Source organism: Artibeus jamaicensis, unplaced genomic scaffold (genome assembly GCF_021234435.1).
Source record: "Artibeus jamaicensis isolate MK-2021 breed Jamaican fruit bat unplaced genomic scaffold, CSHL_Jam_final contig_233, whole genome shotgun sequence".
Classification (NCBI taxonomy): Eukaryota; Metazoa; Chordata; class Mammalia; order Chiroptera; family Phyllostomidae; genus Artibeus; species Artibeus jamaicensis.
This window is the reverse complement of record NW_026521486.1, coordinates 21,469,505-21,492,236: the sequence shown is the minus strand read 5'-3', so window position 1 is coordinate 21,492,236 and position 22,732 is coordinate 21,469,505. Positions and strand designations below refer to the sequence as shown.

General features: G+C 46.9%; 2 protein-coding genes and 2 long non-coding RNA genes across 8 annotated transcripts; 2 read left to right on the top strand and 2 right to left on the bottom strand.

The window, feature by feature from the left end:
• Nucleotides 1–3: 3 nt before the first annotated feature.
• ING4 (inhibitor of growth family member 4) lies at nt 4–7,436 on the top strand. 5 transcript variants are annotated; one of them, XM_037160463.2, is made up of 8 exons: nt 4–70; nt 3,488–3,559; nt 5,259–5,425; nt 5,602–5,707; nt 5,878–5,983; nt 6,242–6,389; nt 6,646–6,707; nt 6,826–7,436. In XM_037160463.2, the coding sequence occupies exons 1-8, from the start codon at nt 34–36 to the stop codon at nt 6,863–6,865; spliced, it is 738 nt and encodes a 245-aa protein (XP_037016358.1). In that variant the 5' UTR covers nt 4–33; the 3' UTR covers nt 6,866–7,436. The 5 variants fall into 5 exon arrangements, with proteins under 5 accessions (XP_037016358.1, XP_037016357.1, XP_037016356.1 ...); XM_037160462.2 differs by having other exon boundaries at nt 5,875–5,983; XM_037160461.2 differs by having other exon boundaries at nt 5,602–5,716.
• Nucleotides 2,324–21,326, bottom strand: LOC119060348 (uncharacterized). The gene is made up of 3 exons (XR_005084564.2): nt 21,223–21,326; nt 17,078–17,230; nt 2,324–3,999 (listed from the first exon to the last, which is right to left on the bottom strand). It is a non-coding gene; the product is annotated as an uncharacterized LOC119060348 (long non-coding RNA).
• On the bottom strand, nt 13,129–13,888 carry LOC128626871 (uncharacterized). The gene is made up of 2 exons (XR_008390964.1): nt 13,647–13,888; nt 13,129–13,223 (listed from the first exon to the last, which is right to left on the bottom strand). It is a non-coding gene; the product is annotated as an uncharacterized LOC128626871 (long non-coding RNA).
• ACRBP (acrosin binding protein) lies at nt 13,474–21,940 on the top strand. The gene is made up of 10 exons (XM_037160459.2): nt 13,474–13,552; nt 13,882–14,100; nt 14,272–14,366; nt 14,830–14,947; nt 15,578–16,076; nt 16,535–16,667; nt 18,875–19,054; nt 19,181–19,348; nt 20,482–20,565; nt 21,603–21,940. The coding sequence occupies exons 1-10, from the start codon at nt 13,510–13,512 to the stop codon at nt 21,723–21,725; spliced, it is 1,662 nt and encodes a 553-aa protein (XP_037016354.2). The 5' UTR covers nt 13,474–13,509; the 3' UTR covers nt 21,726–21,940.
• The last annotated feature ends 792 nt before the right edge of the window (nt 21,941–22,732 follow it).

The window sequence follows — 22,732 nt, the reverse complement described above, 5'->3', positions numbered from 1 at the left end:
GGCGGATCGGAAGTTGCTTTGTTTTGCTTCAAGATGGCTGCGGGGATGTATTTGGAACATTATCTGGACAGTAAGAGAGGCTGGAGGAGGGGGTCAGGGGTCACAGAATGGTGGTGGTGGGGGGGTCGAGGCTGAAGAGATCTATGGCTCCAAAGTCCCGGTGGTTGGAAGGTTACAATTTTGAAGAGGTTCCGGGAAAGATAATATTGGAGGGTATAAAGAAAGAGGGGGCGGGGCAGCAGGATGAAGCCTCGCTTTTAGGGGTAGATGAGGGAGGGGCTGCGCGATGGGGCTCAGGGATGGTTGCTTGAAGGGCTTGATGGGCATCCCCGGGAAGATAGTTGCTGTTCCCACCTTTAGGATCTCCGTCTTTACTATATATATAACATACATATATTAGTGTGTGTGTATATGTGTGTGTGTGTGTGTGTGTGTATATACACACACACGTATATGTAATTAACATATGTAGTTTTTTCCCCCTCAAAATCATTCCAAATCGCTCATTTTAGTATGTCTCTCATTGCCATTTGGAGCAGTGACAGAGATCTCGCAGCTTCTCTGCTTATTCTTTCTCAGAAGCGGCTTCTCGTAATGATGGGGGCTTTTAAGTAACCACTGTCAAATCATAACTTGGAACGCTTCTCTTCTTGCAGTAATGATCCAGTTCCCTTCATATGGAAATCTGGTGTTTTGTTTTCTTTATGCCTCTTTACATAACCCAGCCCTTCACAAAGCCTGTCACCCTATGTGCTGACATTTGTCTTAGTGTTGGGAGTCATTCATTAATGCACTCATTCATTTATTGAGGGTCTGCTATATGTCAGACAGAACGACAGATGAGGATATAAAAACAAATAAGACATAGCCCTTGGACCCAAGTGCTCAGTCTAGTAGGAAACAGATTCTGCTAATAAATATAAAACAATTTGACAAGTGAAATACTAAAAATAGCTTAAAAAGACAATTGGTAACACTGGAGGTACAGAAGCTAAATTACCTGGGGATGTAGGTAAAGCATTACAGAGGATGTGATGTTTGAATAGAGTTTTGAAGGTTGAGTGTTTGCCAGTGTGGAAAGAGGGAACTACACGTTGGGGAAGGCATGAAAAAAGTATTACGATGGGTTCGGGGCAACCTCAGGGGAAAGTAAGGTCAGGATATTTGATGAATGGGAGTGAGACTGGAGAAAGAGGCTGGAGCTAGACAGTGCAAGGTCTTTTTTAAGTTTTTATTTTATTAGAGATTTCTGATTTCTTAAAAAAAAAAAAAAGACTATGTATTTATTTTTGAAGAGAGGCAAAGGGAGGGAGAAAGAGAGGGAGAGAAACATTAATCAGTTGCTTTTCACATACCCCAACTAGGGACCTGGCCCAAAACCCAGGAATGTACCTTGACCAGTGACCAAACTGGTGACCTCTCAGTTTGCAGGGTGATGCTCAATCTGCTGAGCTACATCAGCCAGGGCATTGCAAGGTCTTTTAAAGCCAAGCTAAGAAGCTTGCACTTTAGTGAGGAACCAACACATTTTTTAAATAGGATGATTTTTATAAAGGAAAATGACTGATGTGTGATAAATTGGAGCATGATAACCTTTGTAATAGATCAGTTAGTGATAACAGTCCAGCTCAGGATGAGGACCTTATCTCAGGGAATGACAGAAATTTGGAGGAGTTAAATATGACAGAACTGATTAAGTGGTTGAGACAGAAGGAAGGGTCTAAGGTGATTTATTGATTCCCTGTTTGGGAAGTGAGGTAGACAGTATGTCATCAATAAGATAAGAAATTCAGGAGTAACAGAAATATAGTTAATTCAACTTAAACTTAAGCATAGAAATGGTCATTATGCCCTGGCTGGTGTGGCTCAGTGGATTGTGCACAGGCCTGTGAATCAAGGGGTCACTGGTTCAGTTCTTGGTCAGGGCACATGCCTGGGTTGCGGGCCAGGTCCCCAGTGGGGGATGCACAAGAGGGAGCCACACATTGATGTTTCTCTCCTCTCTTTCTCCTTCCCTTCCCCTCTCTCTAAAAATAAATAAATAAAATATTTAAAAAAAAAAGAAATGGTAATTGTATCCACGAGAATGAATGAGATCGAGATCATTCAGAGAAAACAAGTGAGAAAATGAGAAGGTTAAAGAGTAATCTCAACAAAACATTCACATTGAAGGGAACATTGAAGGGACAGAGTATGGAAATGTTAATGTAGGAACTACCAGTAAGTATATGATGAGAATCCAAAGGGAAGAAAGTTACTCAAAGGAGAGAAGATGTCTCCAGCTGGACAGTAAGACTTACATTTTAGGATAGGACTGATAAGATCATTTGCTTTGATAAATCATTGGTGACAAAGTGATCTGAATAAACTGGTAGTAGCAGATGAGGTTGTAGGTTAAAGCAGTGGAAGCATTTTAAAATTTGAAGTGTAGTCATGCAAAGAAGGTTTTTCTTTTAATGGGAGGGACTTACGTATTCATGCATTTATTCAAGTATTTATTGAAGACCCTTGTATGCATATCACAGTTTTGAACACTAGAGAAATAGAAGAGAAGAAGACGGGCATGCCCCACTCTTCTGGAAGGCTGGGGAGACATACCAAAAATACTGTTAATTACACAATTATTTAATTATAGTTGGATAAGTGAAAAGAAGGGTAGAGACAGAATAACTTGACAGCAAATTCCAGGGCACTTATTGGAGTCTGGAAAAATCAGGGTTGAGCTAAACTTTGAAGAATAAACTGGAATTTAGTAGGCCAAGAGGTATGATGGAGGTGGGATGAGGAAGATCAGGTGGTGCCTTCTAGGCACAGAGAGCAGCATGTGGAAAGCCAAGTAGCAGGAAGATTGCTTTCAAGTTCCAGATGCTTAGAGAAGGCCAGTATAATCAGAGCAGACAGAGCACAAAGGGAGACTGACATGCATTACGGCTGGTGTGAGGTAAGCAAGGTCCAGAAAGTCCAGAACAAGACAAGAAATAGTGTTACAGGAGGTTACTGGAGGGTGGTAAGCAGGATAGTGATCTGTTTTGCATTTTTTATTTTAAAATCCTCACCTGAGGATTATGTTTATTGATTTAAGGGAGAGAAAGCAGCATCGATGTGAGAGAGAAACATCAAGCAGTTGTCTCCATATGCACCCTCACTGGGGATCAAGCCTGCAACCTAGCTATGTGCCCTGACTGGGGATCAAACCCATGACCTGTTTGGTGTATTGGACAATGTTCCAACCAACTGAGCCACCTGACCAGGGCCAGACTTGCATTTTTTTAAAAATATTCTGGCTACTATATGGAGTGCAGATTGGAAGTTCATATGCGATGAGTGGTGAAGGATACCAGAAGGATAATAGATAGGTTAGTTGTGAAGAGAAGCAGACACTGGCCCTTCTGAGGAAAGAATGATGACTGCTGTTACAGCTGCACTTGAAAAGCAACTATAAGGCCTATGAAGGCCAGTGAGTCTCAGTTACTCCTCTTCTCCCTAGGTATTGAAAACCTCCCCTTTGAACTGCAGAGAAACTTTCAGCTCATGAGGGACCTGGACCAAAGAACAGAGGGTATGTACAGAATAAGGAGTCCCATGTGTATATCGGGTGTATGTGGTCATTTCTTTTTCCATTTGGCGTTACTATATCATCTGATCTGATCTGGAGAACTTTGGCTTCTTTCTCTATTTTACTCTCTTGCATTTCTTGAAAGGAAAGTAGTGATGATCTGCATTTCGATATCATCTTTCCATAACAAATGGAGTATTGCAACAGTGCCTCAAGAATTCAGAGATGCTATGTTCTATATATCTTCCTCAAGAAGAATTCAACAAACCAAAGTCAACACTAGAGTCATGTCTGTTCTCCATGTTCAATATATTTGTAGGAAGGCTAGAATCCTTCTCTGGATTAACACTCCACTGGATTGTTAACATTACTGTCACCAAATTCAGCATGGCTTTAGACTGCACCTCACGCTGGTAGACAGGAACTTTGCTGTATGAGAAGTTCTTAGGAAAAAAAAAGAAGGAAAAGCAGCAATTAACATCAGGATCTCCATACTGTATTCTTCAGCCCTACAGCAGCACTAGATACCATCTGTGGCCTTCCTTGGAAGTTGAACAAGTTTGGCTGCATTGAGGCATTCACTTGGAGCCTGAGGCTGCACTGCAATGGTCAGGTTGGTCTCTTCAAAGTGAGAGATGTCTGTTGGAGCTATCCCCCATACCTGCTGAAGGATATGTAGGTCTTACCTTCCATCCTTATGAAACCATGCTCAAGACTGTAGTAAGCTGGTAATGGAATACCTAAAATTATGATTTAAGTTACTCTGGATGTGTTTACTCTTGAAAAGGAGATCACCTAAAACCCTGGACGTAGGCCCTTGAGAATTCAACTGTCTGCTGAATTCTGAGAACCAGCTTGCTTTCTTTGTAATACAGTTCCAACTCTTGAGTTTACGCACAGAAAGGCCAGTTGGAGATTATCAAACTACCTGCTTTCCCAGCTTCCTTCAAGGGGCTTGAAGAAGTGGAACATAAGCATAGTGTGCGCACAGTCCTTCCTGTCACTGCACTGTGATACAGTCACGCTTCTGTCTCTTTCTGTCAATGTGTTTTATGATCCCTACTAAGTACTAGGCAGTAGACATCTGTAGTCTGAGTGTCTTGGGACATTGCCAGCCTTCCAATGTTAAAATGTTTGGAGCAATATATAAGGTAGCAAACAGAAAAAAGTGCTGGAAGTTACCAGCAAATTGCAGATAATGAGCAAAATAGGGTGGGCAGTAAGTTGAAGAGTTATTCTGTCTCATTTTAAATGGTGAGTTACAGATGCAGAGCCAGCAGCAGTGGATGACCCAGCCTTGTTTACAGCACTCAGAGCTGCTGTGGGATGTTTTTGCCACACGAAACCAGGTGGCTTTTGAAACAAAATTCATCATTCAAGAAGCAGGAGCAAGCCTTGCAAAGAAGCATCTTTAGACAGCACAAAGTCATACTTTGTATTAGTGCAATGTGCAAAGGATCTATCATTATGTTTCAATAATTTAAGTTGCAACTATGATAGCAATGTTTTCAGCACCTGAAGGAAACTTTAAAACAAATATTTTTATATTACTTGAGTACATGGCACAATACCTATGAACATTCAGTACGTTTTAGTTCAGAGGTTGTCATGGTCAATGGAAAAGGTCCAAGCAACAAGAGGAAGAAACATATATCACCTAGCCACTCAGGGGCCATTGTGACCAGGCCTCTCTCTATTGTAGACCTGAAGGCTGAAATTGACAAGTTGGCCACTGAGTATATGAGTAGCGCCCGCAACCTGAGCTCCGAGGAAAAATTGGCCCTTCTCAAACAGATCCAGGAAGCCTATGGCAAGTGCAAGGAATTTGGTGATGACAAGGTGCAGCTTGCCATGCAGACCTATGAGATGGTATGGCCCTGTTCATGGCTCCCCACCTACCTCCCATCTATTCCTCAGGGTCCTAGACCCCTCCTTCAGCTGTGTTGGGATCTGTTTTGGGTCTGGGAGATCTATAGAATCTTACTTAACCAATCTTCTTTTACTGGCACTAACCTTGTACCTCTCCCTTCTTCCTTTCCACCCAGGTGGACAAACACATTCGGCGGCTGGACACAGACCTGGCCCGTTTTGAGGCTGATTTGAAGGAGAAACAAATTGAGTCAAGTGACTATGACAGCTCTTCCAGCAAAGGCAAAAAGAGTGAGGAGGAGGGCGGGCTGTGAGAAGCGGGTGGAGGAATCGGGAAGAAGAAGCCGATCTTCAGCTGTGAGGGAGGGGCACCAGGTTGGAAAGAGGGGGAAGCAGGAGGACTTAACCTGTCTTTCTCCCTGCCTTTTGGCTTTCCCCCTCATTCCTAGAAGGCCGGACTCAGAAGGAGAAAAAAGCTGCCCGTGCTCGTTCCAAAGGGAAAAACTCAGATGAAGAAGCCCCCAAGGCTGCTCAGAAGAAGTTAAAACTTGTGCGCACGTGAGTGTGTTGGGGATCACTTTGCCAGATGACACACTCTTCTTTCCCATGGCTGCACTCCCACCCCGCACTGCCCCTTGCCACTTTCTCCGTCTTCTGTGCCATATTTCCTCTCCTTACCATCTTGGTACCTGCTGGACAGAGAAGAGAAGCCCCAGATCATTTGCCCTACCAAGATCTCCTTCAGCCACCTCCGGGAGTCTCAAGTTTTAGCTTCCTTTTCTGCAGATGACACTTTCTCTTCCTCTTGGTATACAGAAGTCCTGAGTATGGGATGCCCTCAGTGACCTTTGGCAGTGTCCACCCCTCTGATGTGTTGGATATGCCTGTGGATCCCAACGAACCCACCTATTGCCTTTGTCACCAGGTTTCCTATGGAGAAATGATTGGCTGTGACAACCCTGATGTGAGAACCATTTTAACTAAGGATGGCAGGTTCTGGGGACATGAAGTAGAAATGAGATGTGGGGAGGGGGGAATGGTTGAATAGTGGGACTTCAGAGTAGGAGGAAGGTGACTGGAGTTGCTTGGGGCCTCAAGGAAATCTCCAAAGGGCTGGGATAAAAGAATACTCCTAAGGAATCTTGGGTGGGGGTGGGGATGACTCTTTTCCTTCCTCTGCCCCACCCTGGCCTCAGTTCTGCATCCTCTGTCTTTTCTAGTGTTCCATCGAGTGGTTCCACTTTGCCTGTGTGGGGCTGACAACCAAGCCTCGGGGGAAATGGTGAGTGAGAGAGCTGTGGTATGGGCTGGACTGCCCCTACACCGAATGGCAGAGGGCATTCTCCCTTTCACTCACTTTCTCTTTTCTCTGCTCTATCGAGTTGTTTATTTCTTTTTAGGTTTTGCCCACGCTGCTCCCAAGAACGGAAGAAGAAATAGATAAGGGCCTCAGATTCTAACACAGTTTCTTCCACATCTCCTGACCTGGGCTAGTGGGGAGAGGAGAGCCGGTGCTGGGGCCAGGGGTTTCAGGGAGAAGTGAATGGTGCAGTGTTGTCATCCCTTCTCCTGCCTTGTCTCCACTCCTGGTGCTGAGGCTGCACCCAAATCCCGTAGGGAGGGGTGCCGCAGCCACTAAGGGTAGTGCTCTCATTTGGCCCGCCCCCTTCAGAAGGAAGTGGTCTTACCCACTGTCCTTTTGCCTCCATGCTGAGGTTGGTGCTGTATTTCCAAGGGATGGTCCTCTTTATTCCCCTTGCTTTGTATTTAAGGACTGGGGCAGTAGCATGGGGGCACTCCCCCAACCCTCCTAATTCCCTCCACCCTGTGGTGGGGCTATGGTGTAATAAACTTTCATTGTTCTATTCCTGCTTTTTCCATGGAGGGGGCTCCCCTTCCTCTGTGCCAAGAGGATTCGCCCTGGCCTTGTGAATGGAAGAGAGGTCAAGGTGGAACACAGATAAGCCACGTGTAAAAGAACTTGGGTAGGTGAATAAAAGCTATACCTGTTGGCCTGCTGTGTTTTTATAGAGACACCATTTTAGTACATGTGCTTAGCACTTTTTTCCCATCCTTTGGGTTAGATAAGAGGTGGGAGGATGACATGTCAAAAGTCAGACAAACTTCCGCCAAGATGGAGGCATAGGTGGAAGCACTGCGCCTTCTCACACAACCAGATTTAAAAACAACAAAGTTTTAGCAACAGAAATGCAGGCAAACCACAGAAAATTGAACTACACGGAAGTCTGACAACAACGAACCCTTCAGCCAAACTGGTAAGAGGGGCAGAGCCAGCACCAGAGCGAGGTTGGGCAGGAAAGATTCACCGGACCAACCGGGGCGCTCGACCCAGGTGCGCCAGCAGCTGTGGGCAGATCCCAGGTGTGGAGAAGCGGACGGACCCACTGAGGGCTGACCACGGTCACACATTCGTGCACAGATAAACCAGTGAAGGAGCTAGCAGTGAGATGGACTGCACAGGCCCCAATGGTGAGAAGCGGCAGAGGGAACCGCTATTGCTCCCTCTCTGACCCCGTCCCCACATACAGCATTACAAACCAGCGACCTGGGTGGCCCCGCCCTGGTGAACAACTAAGGCTCTGCTCCTCATACGTAACAGGCACAAACAGATGAAAACATGGCTCAAGAACAACTCAGAGCCCCAGAGCTGATAAATCTAAGTGATGAAAAAATAGCTAAACTTTCAGATGCACAGTTCAAAACACTGGTGATCAGGATGCTCACAGAACTGGTTGATTTTACTCACAAATTAGAGGAACATATGGAAGCTAAACTGAAATGAAGGGAAATACACAGGAAACCAATAGTAAGGGAAAGGAAACTGGGACTCAAATTAAAGGAGTGGACCAGAAGGAGGAAAAACAGAAACAGTGGACCAAACAGAAAAGGATGAAGAAACAAGAATCCAAAAAAATGGGGAGAGGCTTAGGAACCTTCAGGACATCTTAAGACGTTCCAACATCTGAATTATAGGGGTACCAGAAGGGGAAGAGAACAGCCACGAGTGGAAAACTTATTTGAACAAATAATAAAGGAGAACTCCCCCGATCTAGCAAAGAAAATAGACTTCCAGGAAATGCAGGAAGCTCAGAGAGTCCCAAAGAAGTTGGACCCAAGAAGGAACACACCAAGGCACATCATCATTACATTAGCCAAGATTAAAATGAAGGAGAGAATCCTAGAAGCAGCAAGAGATAAGGGGACAATCACCTACAAAGCAGTTCCCATCAGACTGTCAGCAGATTTCTCAAAAGAGACCTTACAGGCAAGAAGGGGCTGGAAAGAAATATTCCAAGTCATGAAATCTAAAGACCTACAACCAAGATTGCTCTATCCAGCAAAACTTTCATTTAGAATGGAAGGACAGATAAGGTGCTTCTCAGATAAGATCAAATTCAAGGAGTTCATCATCACCAAGCCCTTATTATATGAAATGTTAAAGGGACTTACCTAAGAAAAAGAAGATAAAAAAGATGAACAGTGAAAGGACAGCAAACTCACAGTTATTAACAACCACACCTAAAACAAAAGCAAAGTAAGAGGACAGCTAGATCAGGAGCAGAAACAGAAATGAAGATCACATGGAGGATTAGCAACAAGGGAGTGGGAGAAGGAGAAGGGGGGAGAAGGTACAGAAAATAAGTAGCATAGACAGTAGGTAGAAAATAGATAGGGGGAGAGGGTAAGAATAGTATGGGAAATATAGAATCTAAAGAACTTGAGACACGTGGTCATAAACTAAAGGGGGGAATGGTGGGTGAGGGGGTGTGCAGGTTGGAGGGTAATGAAGGGAGGAAATAGAACAACTGTAATGGCATAATTAATAAAATATATTTTTTTAAAAAGACAAGACATGGAACCAGAAGTGCACTAGAACCCCCAACTTCTCAGTTTGGGAAGGACAAAGCTGGCTGGTGGGGTTGGCATGCCTCAGACCAAGGGCCTCCAAAACTTTTAAAATTGTACATCTTTTCTCCATAAAACATCTTCCACTTAATTTCCAATAAGTGTGTTTTATCCATGTACTATTATAGTAAATATTGGCTTGATTTCTTATTTAAACGCAAACCAGAAAAACCCTACACCTGTGGATTGTCTTGCTCACCTCCCACTGGGAAACCACTTCCCTAGACTGAGCCATGTTTACACCTGAACTCCCCTGGTCGTTTCCCCTTTTGGCTCATTTCTTACCCGGACGATTCCTCTCTGGTTCCTACCTAGGTAGGCCCTGACTTTGTTTTGTATATTCCATGTTTGTCCCTTGCCCCAGAGTCCTGCCTGTACTCACATCTAGGCCTCACTACCTGTTGGGCAGTTTGTTTCTTCAAAGCCAGTTTCCTCATCTGCAAAATAGGGATAATAATAATACCCAATATGGGATTCCCTTGGAAAAGAAGTAAGGTGATGCACGTGGAAAATAACACATAGCCTACTCCATCAAAGGTAATCAAAAGCTTCCAACAAAAGTCATGGACTGGGTTGCTTCAAAGATAAATTTTACCAAACATTCAAAGAACTAACACCTGTAATTCTCAAACTATTCCAAAAAAGAGGAGGCAGGACTCCCAAGCTTGTTTTATGAGGCCAGCATTATCCTAATTCCTAAAACAGATAAAGACACTACAAAATAAGAAAATCATAGGCCAATATCCCTGACGAACATAGATGCAAAAATTCTCAAAATATTAGCAAACCGGATCCAGCAATACAGTAAAATGATCACACACCATGATCAAGTGGGGTTTATTTTGGGGATGCAAACTTGGTACAATATCTGCAAATTAATTAACATACATCACATGAAATGAAGGGTAATGACCACGTGATCATATTAATAGATGCAGAAAAAGCATTTGATAATCTAGCACCTATTTATGATTAAAAACTCAGCAACATGATAAGCCCATAGCCAACATAATAATGGGCAAAAGCTAAATGAGTTTCCCTTAAGATCAGGAACAAGATGAGGATGTTTGCTTTCACCATCCTTATTCAACACAGTACTGGAAGTCCTAGCCACAGCGATCACTCAAGAAGTAAAAGGCATCCAAACTGGAAATGAGTCTGTGTATAGAGAACTCATTTCCACATGAGTCTCTATATAGAGAACCCTAAAGATCCCACCAAAACTATTAGAACTGATAAGTGAATTCAGTAAAGTAGCAGGATACAACATAAATATCCAGAAATGGGTTGCATTTTTATTCATGAATAATAAACTATTAGGGAAACTAAGAAAACAATCCCATTTACAGTTGTACCAAAAATTATATATATATATATATATATATATATATATATATATATATATATATGAATAAATTTAACTGGAGGTGTAAAAGACCTATACTTGAAATTATAAGACACTGAAAAAATTGAAGATACAAGTAAGTGGAAGCATATACTGTGTTCATGGGTAGGAGGAATTAACATTAAAATGTCCTTACTACCCCAAATAATTTGATGTAATTTCTATCATGATACCAGTGACATTTCACAGAACTGGCTGGCATGGCTCAGTAGACTGAGTGCCGGACTGCAAACCAAAGGGTCACTGGTTCAATTCCCAGTCAGCATACATGCCTGGGTTGCCAGCCAGAACCTCAGTTGGGGATGTGCGAGAGGTGACAACAGCACATTGATCTCTCCCTCTCTTTCTCCCTCCCTTTCTCTAAAAATAAGTAAAATCTTTTTAAAAATATTCCAAATTTAGGCCCTGCCTGGTGTAGCTCAATGGATTGAGCATGGGCCTGCGAACCAAAAGATCGCAGTTCAATTTCCCTTCAGGGCACATGCCTGGGTTGCAGACCAGTTCCCAGCAGGGGCCAGTTCCCAGCAGGGGATGCACCAGAAGCAACCATACATTGATATTTCTCTCCTTCTCTCCTTCCCTTCTAAAGATAAATTAAATTTAAAAAAATAAAACATAAAATATTCCAAATTTATATGAAGCCAAAAAAAGACCCTGAATAGCAACAGATATCAAACAATACTACAAGGCCATAACAATCATAGTAATGGCATAAAAACAGACATATAGATCAATAGAAAATAGAGAACCCAGAAATAAACCCATGCTTTTATGGTCAATATTTGACAAAAGAGGCAAGAACATACAATGGGGTACAGATAGTCTATTCGGAAAATGGTGTTGGGAAAATTGAACAGATACATGCAAAACCAAAAGAGACTAACCATCTTACACCACGCAGAAGAAGAAATTCAAAATGGATTAAAGCCTTAAATGTAAAACTCAAAACCATACAAATCCTAGAAGAAAACAGCCAGTAAAATCTCAGACACTTCATGTAGCAATATTTTTTTTCTGATATACCTCCTCAGACAAGGGAAACAAAAGAAAAACAAATGGAACTACATCAAACTAAAAACTTTTTTGCACAGAAAAGGAAACCATCAACAAAATGAAAAGACAATGGGCGAACATTTTTGTCAATGATACATTTGATAAGTGGTTAATATCCAAAATTTATAAAGGAGTTATGCAACTCAACACCCCAAAATACCCTAATCCAATTAAAAAATGGGCAAAGGACCTGAAGAGACACTTCTCCAAAAAGGACACACAGATGGCCAATAAACATGAAAAGATACTCAATGTCACTAAGCATCAGAGAAATGAAAAATTATAACAACATGAGATATCACCTCACACCTGTCAGAATGGCTGTCCTCAATAAATTAACAAACAATAAGTGTTTATGGAGAAAAAGGAGCCCTTGCTCACTGTTGGTGGGAATGCAGATTGCTGCAGCTACTGTGGAAACAATTAAAAATGGAACTGCCTTATGACCCAGCAATTCCACTTCTTGGAATATATCTGAAAAAACCCAAAACACTAATTTGAAAGAATATATGCATCCCTGTATTCATTGCAGTGTTATTTGCAATAATGAAGATTTGGAAGTAGCCCAAGTGCCCATCAGTAAATGAGTGGATAAAAAAGATTTGGTACATTTAAACAATGGAATACTACTGGGCCAAAAAAGAAGAAGAAGAAGAAGAAGGAAATATTACCTTTTGAAACGGCATGGATGGGCCTGGAGAGTGTTATGCTAAATGAAATAAGCCTGTCACAGAAAGACAAGTATGATATGATTTCACTCACATGTGGAATCTAACGAACAAAACAAAGATAGACTCATAGAACAGAGAACAGACAGCTGTGACAAGGGAGGAGGATGGTGGAAAAAGGGAAGGGATTAAGAAAAAAACTTGACAACGGTATGTGATCACAACAGCAAAAGTTGGGTGGGGGTAGAAGAGGGTAAAGGGTAGATAAATGGAAAGGTGAACACAGTACAATATACAGGTGATATATAATTATACACTTGAAGCCTATATAATTTTATTAACCTATGTCAACCCAATAAATTCAATCAAAATTTTAAAAAGATATTTGAGAAAATATATAAAACCTAGTTTCCCTCAAGACCAAGATAAGCAGTCTCTCTAAGGCATTAGAACTCAACAGCCTGTCCAGCTTCATTTGTTCATCCCATTGCCATTTACTGAACGCCAGCCATGTGTCCGAAGAATAAGATCCGTCACCTTTGCCATCCCAAATCCCACAGTCCAGGAAGGAAAGTCAACATGTAAACAAAAAAGTGCAATAATATGTTGGTAGTAGTGCAATAAAAGTGAAAATAAAATCTATAGGAACATGAAGGAGAACGTGATCCTTTATTAATGTTCCTGGAGACATTTATGTTCACTCCTTTGGACAGGGGTCTCTTTTATTCACTGATATATCTGATACCTAAAAGAAAATGCCGAGCATTCATAGTTAGTAGGTACCTAGTAAATATTTGGTTTTTGTGCTTAAAAAAAAAAAAAGGAACAGCGTCGAGGATACCACCGCCGAGCTGGACTGGCGGCGCGGACCCCCGCGTCGGTTTCCGAGGCCCCGCCCCGCCCTCTGTGACGTCGGCGGCCCCTTCTGGTCCGCGGAGGTCGCCCGCCCCCGCCGGCTCTCTCCGGCTCGGCCGTTGGAAGCCGCTTCGGTCCGGGCGACGCAGGCGGTCCGCGTCGGTCCGTCTGGGGCCATGAGGAAGCTCGCTGCTGGCTTCCTTCTCTCACTCCTGAAGGGTGAGAGATTCGCACCCGCTCGGTGTCCCCGCCGCCCCCGCCCCGCCCCGGCTCGCCCCGGCTGGGTCCTCTGCCTCGAGAAACCGCCCCCTACCGTTTCGGAAAGGTTTCTCGGGGTGGCCGCGACGGGCCTGATCCCTGGCTTCGGACTTGAACTCCTCCCGGACCTCCTCCAGGCTCGCCTTCGTCTCTGTCCCTGGCGTCCCAACCGGCCAACACTCTCGTGCCTGATCTACTCGAGGCCCCGCTGGCCGGTCTGGGCTGGTCCCGGGCGCCGGGAGCCGGTTTTGGAGCTCGGTCTCTCCATCTGTCCGTTCCCCGCCCCGCAGTGCTGTTCTCGCCTTCGTCGGCTGCCCCAGCCCAGGATTCAGTTTTGACGTCCACTCCCGGCAGCCCTCTCTCGACCACCGAATATGAACACTTCTTCGCACTACTGACCCCTACCTGGAAAGCAGAGACCACCTGCCGTCTCCGTGCAACCCATGGCTGCCGGAACCCCACCCTCGTCCAGCTGGACCAATATGAGAATCACGGCTTGGTGCCAGATGGTGAGGGCCCACCTAGCGGGGCAGCTCTGTACTCGCTGGAGACGGGAAGGGTATGGCTGGCCTCTTAGGCAGCACCCATACTTTCCACTCTCCAGACCCAGTGCTCCCAGTACCCCCCGGGAGGGAGCTCCCCCTTGTGTGTTCACCTTCTCCACCCCTGCCCCTTCTTAGGCGCTGTTTGCTCCGACCTCCCCTATGCCTCCTGGTTTGAGTCCTTCTGCCAGTTTACTCAGTACCGTTGCTCCAACCACATCTACTATGCAAAGGTGAGGCCCAGGAAAAGGTGAATCTGGTGTCCAGGACAAAGGCAGAGGCAGTGGCTGTAAGGAGCCAAGGAAGGGCTCCAGGAGGACCATCCTTAGATCCTCCCTCCCTGCCACTTTGCCAGTCATTTACTCGGGTCGTGTATGCGTACAGCCTCGCCTTGGGCATTCGGACTATCAGAACACTTCTGTTCCCACAAGGAGAGGAGGGAAGGGGCCAAGAGATAACCCCTTCCCTGTCTTCTGTCAGTGCTTTCACTCAAATCAAATGCTAAAGACTGAAGGCAGGGTTGTGGCCAAGACCCGGAGTTTTATCTTGCAAGAATACTTTCTCAGGGCCACCACAGATCATATCACCTCATCCTGCCCAGGAACTGTGAGAGAAGAGGCATGCTGGAAAAGCATAAATTGAAGTAAAAGTCCACCCTTCAGGAAAGGCATCCCCACATTTCTTCTCTTCTTGCAGAGAGTCCGATGCTCCCAGCCAGTCTCAATTCTCTCATCCAACACTGTCAAGGAGATAGACTCTTCCACTGAAGCCCAGCCCAGCACGATGACCTCCCCCATGTCATCCCACATCACAGGTGAGGCCCTCCCAGCACCTGGGAGACTACCAGCAACTCCTTTCATAACTCCCAGAGAGCCCAGGGTTTAAGGAATCAGTGGTAGAGAAATGGGAAGAATGTTGAGCGAGGGTGGGAGGTATGGACACTCAGCTCCTTTTAAGTAAGGGAGGGCCTGTTTTTTAGGAAGTTAGAACTTTCCTGTCCCAGAATATCTTCTGGCATGACTTAGGAGTCATTTTTTATAGCTCCCCCAAACATTCCTGTGGTTCGAAGTTTTCTGGGACTTCTGTAAGATAACATTTTCAGTCTAGAAAGGATTAGTTGCTAGCTATTCAGAGTACATGCTGCTTCCTAAGTGAGAGGAACAACAGGTGGTATTTGAGGTGGTGGTTAGGGAAAAGGAGCGCTTGAAAGGGAGGTGGAAAGGCGACGTACCACCAGGACCACAATCGCCATGGTAATAATATTTTGATATTTGTATTCCTCTGTGTCTTCTGTACTTGAATGTGTGAATAACTATGACTTAGGCTGTTTTCTTTCTCCTTGGAGCTTATACGTGTGTCCCTCTGTGAACAAAGACCCTCATAGTTCAGAAAGTTAACCGTCCCTTTTCTTCTCTGTCTCGGTGCCTCCCAAACCCTGCTGCAGCCACAGAACGGCAAGCGTTCCAGCCCTGGCCCGAGCTGCTCAACCACAACGTGGAAGAGCTGCTGCAGGCCTCCATGTCCCTGGGAGGCCCAGAGCAAGGGTCAGAGCACAAGCAGGATCAGGGGCAGGAGCACAAAGCAGAGCCAAAACAAGAACATAAACAGGAGGGAGGGCAGGAGCAAGAGGAAGAAGAAGAGGAGGAGGAAGAGGAGGAGGAGGAGGAAGAAGAGGAAGAGGAAGAGGAGAAGGAGAAGGATGGACAAGGAACCGAGGATGGACTGCGGGCCATGTCTGGACTGCAGACAGACTCAGAGCCCAAGCTCCAGGCCGATTCTTTATTTTCCAACCCTTTCTCCTTCACTGCCCGGGTGCGGGAAGCTAAGTCTACGCCTATGATGATGGAGAACATCCGGGAGCTCATTCGATCTCCCTCGGAAATGGAAGAAATAAGTGATATGTATGATGAAGACTCTGCTTGGAGAAGCCAAAGCGCTGGCAGGTACAGGAAGTTCTGGCTCCCCTACTGGCCCTGCCCTTCCTGCTGCCTTCTTTGGGAATGAGAAGCCCACTTCCCAACTCTGGCCCGCAGACCCACTCTGACCTGAGTGGGCTTCAGGTGCACCTAGCAACTGCCTGCCTCACCTGTTCTGTGGCCATCAGGGATTTAAATCCTACCTGTTTCCTACATGACATACTGAAATGAGCCCTGTACCTGGAGCTACCAGCCTTGGGTTCCGGTCTTGTCTCTCGCTTTAATGAGCATTGCAACTTTGAGGAAATTACTTCCCCTTTTCTGGACCTCCGTTCCTCATTTTTGAAAGGAAGCAGTTGGTCCAGAGGTCTCTAAGGCCCCATCCAGTATGCTGAATGTATGTGAGAGGAGGGGAAGAGAATGGATGAGGCTTTCTGTCCCAGCCTTCTGGCCCATCTGCACCAACCAGGGGTGTCTCCTTGCAGCCTCTTGCAGCTGCCCCATGTGGAAGCCTTACTGGTGATGTGCTATTCCATTGTGGAGAACATCTGCATCATGACCCCCACAGCCAAGGCCTGGCGGCACTTGGAGGATGAAACCCTTGGCTTCGGGAGGAAGGTAGGCCCACCATGCTCTTTTGATGGACACGTGCTCACTGAGCACCCCCTGGGCCTGGTGCTGCACTACTAGGCCTTGGGGGTGGGGCATGGGCAAGGTACAGAAAGCATGAGGCATTGGTGGACATGCTCTCTTCACCTGAGTGGGAATCCCTTCTTTAGGAGGACGTTTCCATGCCCTGGCTGGTGCAGCTCAGAGGATTGAGTGCTGGCCTGCAAACTGAAAGGTTGCAGGTTCGATTCCCAGTCAGGACACATGCCTGGGTTTCAGGCCAGGTCCCCAGTTGGGGGCATGTGAGAGGCAGCTGATCGATGTTTCTCTCACATTGATGTTTGTCTCCCTCTCTTTCCCTCTCTCTAACAATAAATAAATAAAATTGTAAAAAGGAAAAAAGGACATCTCCAGCTCACCTTGAAGGAGGAAGGCTCAAGACTAGTCTGGAATCCATTCCAATCCTGAATTCATTCCTCAGCTCTCTGAGTTGTTAGGCCTGGCTTACCTCCTGCGCCAGTTCACCATCTTCAATGCTTGGACCTGAGATGCAGCTTTCCTGTTCCAGGGATCTGTAGAGATATTCCAGTTTCAGGGTATCCTCAGCACCCAGCAGATCCTATTCCAAGGAAACTATCCTTTAGGTTTTCAAATAATACAAGTTAGCAAGTGCTGGTATGCTACCCATTCACCTATTTGTTCAAAAAATAGCAACTCTTTACCTAATATTTGAGATATTAGCCATGACTATGATAGATCGAATCATCTTGGAGCTCTGGAAGCTTAGTGGGAGAGATAGATGCAGAAACAGGCAGAACCATGCGACAGGATAAAGGCCATGGCGATAAGTATAAAGGCAGAGAGAGTGGAAGGGGACAGCTGTCTGTTCTGGAGGATCAGAGAATGCCTAGACAAACAGAGAACCTCTTAGGAGAGAAGTTGACCAAGCAAAAGAAGGGACTTGGTAGAAGTTTCCTACCAGAAGGAATAGCATGTGCAAAGGCTGTGAGGCAGGGAAGAGATTTCATGAGGGACCAACAATGAGCACATTGCTCCTGCCCTTAAAGGGCCTTTGGTCCACAAGGGGTGGGCCGTAATGCAGTGGCATCACCAAAGGGATATGGTAGGTATCAAAGAGAGGTTTATAAGAGCAGGAAGTTCAGGAGTCATGGGGAGCCCATAGGAGTTTAGGGCTTGGTTAAGGGAACAGTAAGGAGTTCATTTTGCCTGGAGCAAAGCAGTAGAGAGAGTCAAACAGATAGTGAGGGTCATAATGTGAAACATCACAAATGGCAGTCTGAAGCATTTGTATTTCATTTGGTAGGAAAAGGAATTTAGTAACCACTTCTGAACAGGGACACGGCAGTGCCTCCCTTAGGCGCTGTCGTAGGAGCAAACAAGGTGACGTGGGAGATTCTGTGCACTGCGCGGTGCCGTGCTCATGGGTGAAGCAGGAGGAGGATGGGAGTGACTGCAGACCCTCCTGAGAAGGCTGAGGGAGCTCAGTCAGGGCAAAGAGTCCAGCTAGGAGGCCGTCATCCAGGAACTTGAAGGTTTTGAACCCAGGTGCTCGGGTAGCTACAGGGTTTGAAGTTGGAAGAACTGAATCTAATCCCAGCTCCACCATCTATTAAGACATTTGGGTTTGAGCAACTTAGCCTCACTGAGCTTGTTCTCTATCAGCCAAGTGGAGATATTATTAGTACCTATGCTAGTGTAGGACTCCTATGAGGATTAAATGAGATGTAGCATTTATAGCTACATGGTTCTTAGCCTTGTATCAGGTCTTTGTAAATGTTAGCATTATCATCAGCAGGGAGAGAGAGAGAGAGAGAGAGAGAGAGAGAGAGAGAGAGAAAGTTAGGACCTATTCAAATAGTCTAAGTTAGAGGTGGTTGTAGGTCACTGGGTCCCATGGTGTATATCTATCAGGCACTTGACAACTGAAGATTGGGAGTTTGGGAAAGAGATCAGAACCGATGATAAAGATCGGTGTCACCTGCAGAGAGACACTGATGACCTGGGAGTAGATAAATTGTCCAGGAAGAGGATGAAGAAAGAGAAAGCTGAGATGAGGTCCTTGTGGAACCTTAGGGAAGGGGTGGGGAGAGAAGCCAGAGAAGTCTTTGGAAGAGCCTGAATACAAAGACAGCTCTGGAGGGCTGAGGAGTGGGACGGGTCTCAACCTCAGCCCCTTAACTACACTCCTGTCCTAGGTCTGTGACAGCCTTGGACGGTACCACGTACCTATGTGTCCCCTCTGTGACTTCTGCTCCCTGAAGCTGGAGCAGTGCCAGTCAGAGGGTAACCTGCAGCGGCAGCACTGTGACAGCTCCCACAAAACACCCTTCCTGAGCCTTTTCCTCTCATCGCAGAGCATGTCCATTGGCATCCAGGTACCTAGCTAGCTGGGCAGCCTGCAGTGTGGGAGGCCTCCGGCTCTAGGCAGATCTGGGTACCTGGAAGGGAGGCCTACAGGGGAAACAGAGACGCACACTTCTCCCCTGTCCACTGCGCCACAGGTGGGGACTGTAAGATCGGGACGCTATTATGGGCTGGATTTTTACGGTGGGCTCCGCATGGACTTCTGGTGTGCCCGGCTAGCTACAAAGGGCTGTGATGATCATCGAGTCACTGGCTGGCTCCAGACTGAGTTCCTCAGCTTCCAGGACGGGGATTTCCCTACCAAGGTCAGAGCCTTTCCCCAAAGCTGAGCCCCACCTCACTCACTCCAGTTTCTTCCAGTTACTTACTCCAGGCAACCCTAGGATGTGGAAGGGGCCTCTAGCTTGAGAACCAGTCCTCACTGAACCTGCTGCCTGTCTCCAATAGACTCCCCCACACGCACACAAACACAATAGAACAGGATTGTGTTGTCAAAGAAGTAGGAATTGGAAAAGGTAGGGGAGCATAGGACTGGGTGGCAAGAGACAGAGGTATTTCTGGTCCCAGCTTGGCCAGTTATTTCCAAGGGACTTTGGCCGGGTCACTTCTCAGAGGAGGTTGGGTGTGCTCAGGGTAGTATGGCTGTAGACTGGTCAGGTCACTTCTCAGTGTAGGCCAAAGTTACACTCATCTCTACAACAAATGATTCAGTGATGCCTGAGAGGCCGCCCCTCTCCCCACCATCCAGTACTTCCCTCCCTCAGTCTGACATTTTCCTTCCCTAACTCTTCCAGTGCTTTCCCTGCTCAGTGGTATCATTGTTACCCCTCTCTCCAAAGTCACCTCCTCTGTGGAACTGCCTGTTGCACCTGAGCGCCAGTCCCCCCTGTCTGTGGTTTAATAGGGAAAATCAAGACAAGGAAAAGTAGAGGAACTAAGAAAGGGCTGGTCACTGAGTGGAGGGGCCCCTGCCCGGATCTTATCTCTGGGCCCCTAGATCTGGAAGGGGTCTCAGAAATCACCTCTCTGTTCCCCTGAATTTATAGATGGGAGACAAGTTCCACCGAGGGAAGTGATTCACCCAAGGTCACACATTCCACCCTCCCTCTCACTCACCCATCACTAGAAGTCTCCCAGAGGTGGACCAGGGCATGAAGGCCCAGTTCTGCACCCTTAGTGCCCCCCCTGCCCCACTCCCCATTCCTCAGCCACTTTTCCAGCAAGCTGAATAGCAGGACAGCCATTTCCTACTCTGGCTCCTTGCTTCTTCCTGCCTGAGGGTGGGACAGGAAAGGCAGAGGGAACAAAGGCTTTTTCCTTGGAGAGGGGGTACCCAGCTGTGGAAGGTCTGGTGCTCAAGGACCACACCCCTGCCCCTGGTTCTGCCACTTCCGGCACTAATATCTCCCTGCCTGCCCATCCCTGGCTCCTGGTTTAGATTTGTGACACAGACTACGTGCAGTACCCGAACTACTGTGCCTTCAAAAGCCAACAGTGTCTGATGAGAAACCGGGAAAAGAAGGTGAGCCCCTCACCATGGCCCTCCTCTTCCCATCAGCCCCTCAATCAGTCACCTTGGTTGGGTGTCCCTTCTGGGTCACACCACCTCCCCTGTCCAAAACAGCAGGGATGTGGAGAGCAGTTTCTCATTTGCCTCTCAGAGCAGAGGCCTCTGTCAGAGCACTCACTGTCCTCCTCTCGTCAGAGCACTCACTCTCCTGCTCCCTCAGAGCACTCACTGTCCTCCGCTCCGTCAGAGCACTCACTGTCCTCCGCTGCGTCAGAGCACTCACTCTCCTGCTCCCTCAGAGCACTCACTCTCCTGCTCCCTCAGAGCACTCACTCTCCTGCTCCCTCAGAGCACTCACTGTCCTCCGCTGCGTCAGAGCACTCACTGTCCTCCGCTCCGTCAGAGCACTCTCCTCCTCTGGTCAGAGCACTCACTCTCCTGCGCTCCCTCAGAGCACTCACTGTCCTCCGCTCCGTCAGAGCACTCACTCTCCTGCTCCGTCAGAGCACTCACTGTCCTCCTCTGCGTCAGAGCACTCACTCTCCTCCTCTGGTCAGAGCACTCACTCTCCTGCTCCCTCAGAGCACTCACTCTCCTGCTCCCTCAGAGCACTCACTGTCCTCCGCTCCGCAGTCTTAGAGTACGTGGCCCCCCTGCCCCCCACCCTACCAAAGGGGGCTGAGGACAGCGATGCCGCAGATGAGAGGTGAGGGCCCTGGAGGGCACCACAGGAAGAACCCCAGCTGGGGTGGGAATGGGAGGCTGAGGCGGCAGTGTTGCCTTCCTGCTCTTACTCACCAAGACAAGAAGTCTGGTATAAGTCACTTCCTCCCCCAGGCCCAGCCTCTTGATTTCTGAAAGGAGGGGGTTGGGCTGCTTGGTGTCTCTCGCAGCTTGAAAAATCCACATCTGTTTCCCCCTTCCCTCTGCTGCCCTGTGCCCATGCCTTCCAGTCTCTAGTTCTTGTGGGACTTCTGACATCCCCCCACCTCCATGCCTCTGGCTCTTTGCTCTGTAACTCGGACTGTGTGTGCCCAATCCCGGTGTAGGTGTCCCGGATGAGATGTCTGCAGAACGAGAGTTACAGTGTCTTGTCCCCAGCCAAAAGCGAGGAGCTGGTGCTTCGATGGAGCCAGGAGTTTAGCACCTTGACTCTTGGCCAAGCCGGATGAGCTGGAGTTTGTCCTGTCTCCACCCCACCTGACCTGTTTGCATATTCCATTACTTTTAGACCCCATTTGTCATCAGTTTGCCTCCAGGCTGCCCCTTTTGGGTCTCTTACCTGGTCCCTCCTTACTGGTTTCCTTGGGTTGGGTCAGCAGTCCTGCGGAGGTCTGCGATGGGAACTCCACCCTCTTTAAAGAATGTCTTTGCATAAAGTGTTTATTTTCAACCTGTGTGACCTATTTGGGTTATGATCCCATCCTCAGCACTGCCACAGTGCCCCATGGGAATCAACTCTCCACCCTTCCCGCACCCCAGGGCTTATGGATCCGTCTGCAGGTGAGATGATTTCATGGGAATGAAATTGTCAGGCAAGCAGCCATCTGCTGGGAGAAGAAACCCTAAGAGATCAGGGATCGGGGAGTTGGATTGAAGAAGGACTCAGCTGGGGCCAAGGGGCCCTGTGGGCCAGGAGGGTGTATGTGTCTTCATCTCTGAGGCCCTGGGCCCCAGGAGCTCAGATGTGAGTGTAGAATTGTCCCTCTGGACAGTGAAGGCCAAAGCCCGACTGAGGTCATGCCCCGGGGCACCAGTACCAGGGAAAGAGGGCAGGACTTGCCCTTTATCAAGAAGATGGAAAAAGCTGGGGCCTGGAGCTCAGGAAACCCTTGATTTGACATCCAGTTAGGGGCGATAGCCTGAACATTGAGGCGATTGTGTCTTGACAACATACATTGAGATGTGACTTCAATATTGGCCTTTAATAACTTGGGATCTCCCAGAGTGTATTCTGGGGACACATATGTTTGGGAATCTGTACAGTCTTTCTCTCTTTATAGATTCGTGGTGATCAACATTTTAAAAAAACTTATGGAAAAGTTAAAGCACACACAAAAATAGAACAGTGTAATGCAACCGCATGCAGCCTGTACCCCGCTCCAGTTATCAGCGCACGGCCAGTCTTTTGAAGCGCCGTAATAGTTTTCTGTTTCAGCAGACATGTTTCAAACTCCTT